This window comes from Buceros rhinoceros, unplaced genomic scaffold (genome assembly GCF_000710305.1).
Source record: "Buceros rhinoceros silvestris isolate BGI_N320 unplaced genomic scaffold, ASM71030v1 scaffold3602, whole genome shotgun sequence".
NCBI classification, from domain to species: domain Eukaryota; kingdom Metazoa; phylum Chordata; class Aves; order Bucerotiformes; family Bucerotidae; genus Buceros; species Buceros rhinoceros.
Genome location: NW_010397028.1, coordinates 111,284 through 119,676, shown reverse-complemented (window position 1 = coordinate 119,676; position 8,393 = coordinate 111,284). Strand labels below are relative to the sequence as shown.

The window sequence follows — 8,393 nt, the reverse complement described above, 5'->3', positions numbered from 1 at the left end:
GCCTGAGAACAGAGAAGTCCAAGGCTATTCTGAACAAGTTGTTTTAAAAAGATGTAATAAATCAGCAAGGAGCCACTCTTGTGGCTCAGAATTATATGTTCAGTACAGTGGTTGTCCCCAGGCAAAGACTGCTAAGGCTACGGCAGTCTGTTACCTCCTCAGCTGTCACACTGGTGTACTCCCAGGAGAAGTGGAGACTCGTACTGTCATTTCAGCTCCCTAGCTGGGGAAGGACTGAAGGAGTACTGGGATGTCCAACGTCTGAGGCTGTGGAGCTGACTGCCCTGGCAGTTTTGGGGCCTAGGCTGTGTTTCAGAGGTGAACACCGCCAGCTTCTGGAGCAGGGGGCGGCCCTCTGGAGGTACGAGTAGGGCGAGCACTGTCTTTTTCATGACAGGTGAAAGCAAACCAAAGCTCATCCTGAATCCAGTGGAAGGTTGTAACTGTGACCTTGGTGTTTTTTAAGATCTTAGGATTAACCTTAAGCAGGACAAGGAAGAGCTCTTTAGTTACAGAATTCCCTAGTAAGGCCAGACCTTCCCTCCTTCTTCCTTAACCTCAGCAGGTAAGCAAGAATTATTTTTTTTTGTAAGGACAGACCAGCTCTAGTGTTTGTAGTCCACCTCTTCTGACTGAGAAGAGCGACTGGTCCTCTCCTGCTTAATTCTAGAAAAGTCAAGGGATTCAGGGACTTTCACAAAGAGTCTTTTCCTTAAAGATCCCTCTCCCCACAGTTTTATTCAGAAATTTTTCTTGCATTTTAACATTTTCTTGCACTTTAACAGATCTTAAATGTACAATATCTCCACTAGTCCTAGTGTCAGATTCCAGCAGATAGCGAGGAGGAGCCCTGGGAAGGACGGGTGCACCTGCACGTTACCAGGCACATGGGCTTTAATGAGATCTACTGAGTGCAGCACCGAAAGGAATACGAGTGACCATATCTTTGGTTCAGCTGCTTACCTAAATACCGGAAAAGAAACTTGGATCAGAATCAAAACAAGTATTCCTTTTTTTGGTGAAAGGAGAAATAAAAATGTAATTTCTGGACAATCGGATGCCATATGACTCACTTTTTAAAGCTTCATGTTATCCTTTCCCTTTTAATCTGTGTCTAAAAGACACAGCAAATATGTACCAATGGACCTGTTTTGGGATTTCCGGAGCAAACCCTTTCACTCCGGAGGTCAAAGTGAAACATCTCTCAGTCCTCTAATCTCTTTTTCTCCTTCCACTAAAACCCAGAGCTGGTACAGTTCATCAAGAAAAAGAAATTCTCCGCCTTCTCTTCAGTATTTTCTGAAAACCAGACCACCATACTGAAGAGCCTTATTTGCAGATTTAGTGGGAAACATGCCGAGAGCAGGAAAGAAGAAAAATTCCATGGGCATCAGCTTCCAAGCCAAACACTTTCTGTAGGACTGTGTTTGAAGTCTTTCCTCTGGAAGCCTAAATTCAGGCGTTAACTGATTGAGATTCTGGTCTTCTTATTAAAACAGCATGAGAAGGAAAAACCAGCCAGACAACTCCTTCTAACTAAGGTAATGGAAATTAATTCTAGTACTGTAAACACCTCAGGGGTGTATTCTTGTAATATAAACACCAATAAAAGAAAAAAAAAAGCCTACAATTAGTAAACAGCTTTTTTTTTCTAAAAAAAGGTGATTTTATTGAGTTTTAATATACAGCTTTAATATGTTAGGGTAATCATACAAGATCTCTCTTGTGTTCAATTTACACATTACAATACAGACGTGAGCTAAAATCTTTTGTTTTAATGTACAAAAGGAATCCAATGTTGTCCACTAGCAGCTTTGAACTTGGCAAGAAAGGTTCTAAAGACTTTAAGTGCAGTAACAACCATACAGAATACAAAATGAATATAAGGACTTTTCACCAAGGTATATAAACATTTGAAAACAAATGGTGCCTGCTCCACAGGGCAGACAAGTAGCAAATCAAAACAAAGTCACTGACCAATGTTCCAGAGAAGGAGGAGCATTACCCTGTGTAACAGTTCTTATAAAATGGCCTAAGAATATCTGTATCATAGAATTGGTACTGATCAGAAGAAAAGTCTGAAAAGAAACAGTAGGCAAGGAACTGAACAATCAAAAAATGACGTAGTAATATAAAATATTTCCATCACTATTTAAATGCCAAATTAATCAAGCAATAGTAAAAAAACCAAACCCAAAAACCGAAAGCTCTTCTGTTTAAAATAACAGCACTGTTTTTGCTTATTTTCAAAGACTTTTTTCTTATGAACACACTATACACTTGATTGTTTCTTTCATACAGAGTAATGTGTCCATTTGTTCTGTCTCTTCAGCGAAGCTGATACACCATCAGCCCATCACGTCTCACCTGTGACACACCTCGATGCTTTTCTCCCCTTACATTTGCTGCTTCGGTGCCTCCTCAAGTTAAATACTTCTCTTCCTTTTCTTCATACAGTGCAGAGTATCTGGGCTTAGGACACGTGGATTTTCCTTTAGTCCAGTTCACTGTCTAGTTCTGAGTTCAGTGGAGTGCAGTAGTTTGGCTTGTCTGAAGGTACGTACCCTGGGAGACACAGACACTTGTACGAACCTTCCGTGTTAATGCATTTGGCATTCTTGCAGAGAGACATCCTGTTGTTCAGCTCGTTGCACTCATTCACATCTGCAAAAAGGGGACATCAAAAGACAGGTACTTCAGTCTGGGGTGTAGGAAAAACTCTCTTTTTCCCCAGCATTGTCAGGAACATGCTGTGTGAATACACCGAGAACTTTATTTTCAGTCCAGATCAGGTGGAATTAGGCTGGGTCAAAAGCTGTAAGAGATTAATTGAGAAGAGGTGGGAGTTATCAGTAGTTTAAATGGCCTTAAACTGTTACATTACCATGTCCAAATTCAGCCTAAGCTGCCAAGCAAAAAATTAATAACCACTTACAGATTTTTATCTGATGACTGGAAAGTGGCTTATAAGAAAGAAGCTCAAAGTTCTCAGTACAAACTCCACCAAGTGGTTATCTGCATTTTCAGGTGATTCAACCACTCTAAAAATCTGCTTCTAAAATTATTCTTCTGTTCTGGATCCAGTCCCATCCTCTCAGCTCACTAAAGCCTTTGAAAGCCGTTTGTTCCATATGCTAGTGTTAAATTCCTGAGAAAATTTTCAGCTTCATTACACAAATGTGTGTCTGCTCATTTCTGTGCTCTTAACACAGTGACTGTGATGAACTGGGGAGCACCAACAGAGTTATTACTCTAACAATATTTACCGGCCTTTGCAGTAAATCAAAGCCGGCATCTTTAGCAGAATTCAGGTTATCATCTCTAAGCCCTTTGTTCCAGCCCCTCCCTGGGCCAACTGACAAGTAAACTGACAGACTACCAGCGAAGATGAACTATTGTGCTGTCCTCACCAACACAAGTCATTTTTGCCATGTCCAGGTGATAGCCGTCGAAGCAGTCACAGGTGTAGCCTTCCTGGACTCTTACACACCGGCCATTTTCACATCCGTTCAGAATACCACATTCCTCTGCTTGTAACTCCTCAAAGCTGTTCAGAAAACCTGTGTGGAGGAAGAATTGCAACAAGTTACAGAGCTGCCCAATCACTGTACCCAAATGCATAGTGAGAGGCTGAAATTCTCTCAGCAGGTTACTGGAACATGACTTGACTTTACAGAAAATAGGTCAGCTTCAGCAGATCTGCACCATATGGAGGTTTAAATGCACTAGGAAAGTGCAGTGGTATGTTTCAGAATGAGAACTGAGTAACTTTGTGAACTATTAAGTTTTTAATTTGTGTTAAAAATCTCTTTTCTTTTTTAATGACAGAAACTGCATTATTTGACAGTATACATTTTGAAGGATCAATCACTGTTTTCTAAATCGCACCTTTTATTTGAATTGTTAGGTGTATCAACCTTTGGGGAATCAAAGGTAAGAAGTGGTAGTGCAGTTTGGGGTAAAAGTTCCTTAAAAAAGTATTCCAGAGAAATAAGTTACCCCACTTATTGGGGGGAAGAGATGCATTCTAATTTATTTCGAAGAAAACTTTAAAAAAAAAACAAAACCATCTCAGCCGCCTTAAGGAAAAGTAAGCAGTTGTCAGAGTCTGCTTTCCTGTTGTGGTTTTGGTTAACAACCCTTTGGCTGGTACTTCCGTGACTGGCACCAGTACAAATACCTGTAATCTATGAATTCTTCCTTGTCATAATTCCAGATGGTGAGTAGTCAGAGCTAAAGAGTTGTCTCCGTATTCAGTGGTCCCTACAAGGCCTTTTGTGCTCCCTGTCTTAGGGCATGACGGTATGAGGATGTATGAGGAAGGATTTATGCTAAAAAAAAATTATTTGGCATTTTTACATGTTCAAAGATTTCCTGTAGGACTAAATTGCTCCTGCTAGTCCTGCACAAGTTTTTCACAAGCTTTCTTCTCGTGGAGCAGTGATGTAACAGGACAGCAGATGGCAGCCCATCACATCAAAAAGACTCCTGAGGAGAGAGCTGAGGACGGTTGAGCGTGGTACGTTTACCAGCATAATGGATTTATATAGCACAGAAATGAAGGGCAAGTTGGAGCTGGAGTGGAACAGAGTAGGATCCATCTCCCCATCTGCCCCGTAAAATATAATTAACATGATGAGTCCACAAACCATGGGTTCATCTAAAACCCGTTTACCAATTTATATTGTTGTAACAATTGTGACATGTAGATTTGCAAAGCTGCATAAGAACATGGATTTTTCCCTTTTCTTCTGCTTGTTCTCCCGTTTTTTATAGTTTTTCCATCCTGTCGTGGTTCTTGAGGCCCTCTTCTCTCTTGTCCTGCTTTGCCTTTCGTTTTCTGCCCTTTCGGTATCATCCTTCGTTTAACTTCTGCACTGCCATTTCCACACGCCCTCTCTTTGACTGCGTTGTTTCTAGCGGGGATTTTCTCTGGCGTGGTGGGATTCTTTGTAAGGATCATTCTGGTCAGTCATACACTGAATAAATTCTGGAGACACCGAACACGTAATGTGACATAGGTACTTGCTGACACATGCCACATCTCAAGAACATACATAACACAGAGGATGTATACAAACGTACGTGAAGTGGAAAACATTACAATCTTTTCCGCAAACCCAGTAAATCACACTCAGTGAACAGTACTGAGGGTACTGAGCAGACTGCCAGGATGGACGGTAACAATGCAGAAGAAACTCAACCAAGCTTCATTATGTTCTCAAGTCCTCTAACAGAGCTTGCAGCAGGCTCAGGAGGGTCCTTTAAAGTGAAGATCCTTGCCAATTTAGAAAACAGTGTCAAGAAAGGGAAGAGCGCTCCCCCCAAAACATAGATACTTTTAAAATAAAGCACGGGCATCACTTACTTGGCATATAGTATGTATGCACATATATGCATACATACAGACACGTGCACACACATTTTTGCTCTCCTTTCTCATAAATACGGTGTGTTGTAACTTTAACTAGCTAAAGCCCAGCAAGTTCTACCTCACAAAATATTCCACTTCACCACAGTGGGTTGGGACCTGGGCTGTAATTCTAATACGTGCATTTGGTTGTGTGGAAGCGGATTGCATGCTGGTGACAAATACGACATTCAAGTACACGGCCCTGCTGTGGGGTGGGAAGGGCGGCTGTATTACTCACACACACCGCGGCACAACTGTGACCTTGAAGTCTTTGATACCCTAAACACGTGGCAATTCTACCTGGCAGGGAATGTGCCTCTGACCACAACAGAGTCATACAACCGTGTCTTCCGGGGCTTCTTATGCGTTTGCTTTTCCCTGTATCCGATTCAGTGATAGGATGGGATCAAGTGATGTGAGCTCTTACACCTTTCTTCCTAAGACAGTGGGCTCAACTGTGGATTCAAAACTCTCCACAGTTTTATTGTATTTGTTCACTGCTGCTTATAACTCGCGAGGTGCTTCTTTCCCACTCGGTATTTTATCTATCACACTGGTTACCCAGTTGTCTTTCTGGGCTTTTCATTGTGTGTGGTAGTTCTAATCCGTGTGATACCTCAATTAGACGTCACCACTCAGTACTGTTTAATTAAAATCATCTCGGTAAAAAGAAAAAAGACGTTGTACAATTCTGTGTAGAGCTAGAAGGTCATTTAGATGCTAAATAGAGATGACCTCATTAACTAGATTTATTCTGTGTAAATGTGTGAAGTGCAATGTGCTCAAGAAATGTGTATCCCCTTTCCGATAGCGTGCTGTAACCCTCCTGCCCTGTTTTGACCTATTATGTCACTTTAAAAATAACTCGTCGTACAGGAGAAGCACTTTGGTAAAGAGCATAGTGGCAACTTGTAGGCCATGCGTATAAGGCACCGGAAGTTACCAGTTCGTTCTGTTACCTCCGCTTTTCTTCTCTAAACCTGTGATGAAATATGCTGAATGGCTGATTTTGAGGAAGACGCTGAGATCTGTAACCATTCCTCTGGGCTAGACCTGTAAGGAACGCTGGTATTCCTCAGGTACGACTGAGATGTCGTATGCCGTCCCTCAACACCCTGCCCGGCAGACCGCTCCATCACGCCTGAAGGCTATATGCATGCAGACTCTGATCACAGTGCGCTGTAAATTTTCTCTGCTGAGCGAGATCGACTTGCATACTCTCCGTTTCCCCCATACAATTTTTTCTGCTGGAAAATCAAGGAAAGCTGCCACGAAGGGCTTTTATTTTCTCCTTTAAACTGTAAGCACTCTGAAAAATTCTTCCGTGCTCAGAGGAAAATTAATTTGTGAGAAGGGAAACTGGCAATCTGTTTGACCTTCAGCTGTAAATCTGTTGGTAAATACAAATTTCGTACAATTGGCACAAACTATTTCACTGTATCAAAAATTCATATTGTGCTGGACCCTCATACAACACTGGCAGAACACTGAACCAGAACACCTGACTGCAAGCTGGTGTCGTAGGAATAACTAAACCATAAATAGGCCACGTTACTCAGAAGCAAACAGAAGAATGAAGCCAGCTACAGGGAAATAATCCAACACTCATTTCAATTATTTTACATAACAGAGAAACTTGCTTACGGTCTTCAACAAAGTATGGATTAGTTTCTGGAGTGTAGTGCTCCTCAAAGTCAACCAAAGCATCTTGTCCATATGGCCGTCGAGATCCTGGAACAGGAATGTTGCACAGCTGGGCATAATCCTCTGAGGGGGCAAAGAAAATAGGATAGAAAACTAGTCACACTTGTAACACAGACTGCATTACATTATTCCCAGTGAGCTGTGGTTCATATTAGCTGGAAGTAAACTTACCTTCCTAGAAACCCCATAAATCTGCAATTTCCAGAAAGCATTCTCTCTTCAAGAAGAATGTCATTAAAATATTAATGAGCCAAATACAAACTATTAAGTCATAACCGGGATAACAGCAGGGACAGATTCAAGTCAACAACTGTACAAAAAGTTATGGGTCAGGTTCTTCTGGCCTGCATGAGAAAGCAAGAGCAAAGGGACGCTGTGTATCCCGCTGCCAATGCACCCGTCCCCAGGGCTATACGTGGTTACGCTCCTCGTTCTGATGGAACAAAGGCTATCCCAGGCCATCACAGCTGCCAGCTGAAGGCACCACAAAGGAAGCAACTGGAGCAGGTGAGACTACTTCTGGCACTGTCAGCCAAGCTGCAGAAATCACAGAACAAAAAAGTCCTCCTGAAATAGCCCACACTCATCTGCAAACCACAGGATTAAGTATGAGTGCTGTTCAAAGTCTCTGTGGCTGCAAACCTCAAAGTGCAAGGGGAAATGCACAGGAGAGGGTTAAACTCCAATTTTTTGTCTCTCTCCAATAGCTAGACTACAAAACTTGAAGCAGACCCAAGCAGCTCTTCATTTTAGATGTTCATTGTCCATGTCTGAAATGCTGATGTGGAGCTGTATTTTTTATTTTAATTTATTGTGTCACCTCTGTTTCCATTAGCATTTACTAAGATACGTACAAGACAATTTATTTGAAAACAGAAATGTTGTTAAAATACAGCAATGCAGGTGCTGCTTTACTGTTGCTACAGACTACTGAGCATCTGTTTCTGTGAAGATTGCCTGGTGTTCTGAGAATCAGGCAGAGCAAGAACGGGAAAGAAAACCACCAAAAGAGAGAGAGGGGAAAAAAAGCCCCAGGCAGATACAAAATCCAAGAATTGCAGATGGTTACTGAGCCAGAAACCTCATGCTGTGTAGAACTGTCCCAGACAGCAAATAGTTGGATAAATCCAGACTGCCTCTAGACAGTGCAGAGCTCTGCCCCACTTGCTGCCCAGCACTGTAACTTTATTTTCACAGGTAATATCTCCTGCACCTGGAATGCTTTTATTGTGTACTGAAAAAAAGTGTTCAAAAAAAGTTTGTTTGAATTCTGTGG

General features: G+C 41.8%; 1 protein-coding gene across 5 annotated transcripts in view; it reads right to left on the bottom strand.

Annotated features, from left to right (window-relative positions):
- Positions 1-1,646: 1,646 nt before the first annotated feature.
- The window catches only part of LTBP1 (latent transforming growth factor beta binding protein 1), a 101,580-nt gene continuing 94,833 nt past the window's right edge, over positions 1,647-8,393 (bottom strand). For all 5 annotated transcript variants that reach the window (XM_010146071.1, XM_010146072.1, XM_010146073.1 and 2 more), the window contains 3 exons: positions 7,058-7,180; positions 3,411-3,560; positions 1,647-2,664 (listed from right to left, as the gene is read on the bottom strand). In XM_010146071.1, the coding sequence (XP_010144373.1) occupies positions 2,495-2,664; positions 3,411-3,560; positions 7,058-7,180 (443 nt within the window). In that variant the 3' untranslated portion in view covers positions 1,647-2,494. The remainder of the gene's footprint in view (positions 2,665-3,410; positions 3,561-7,057; positions 7,181-8,393) is intronic.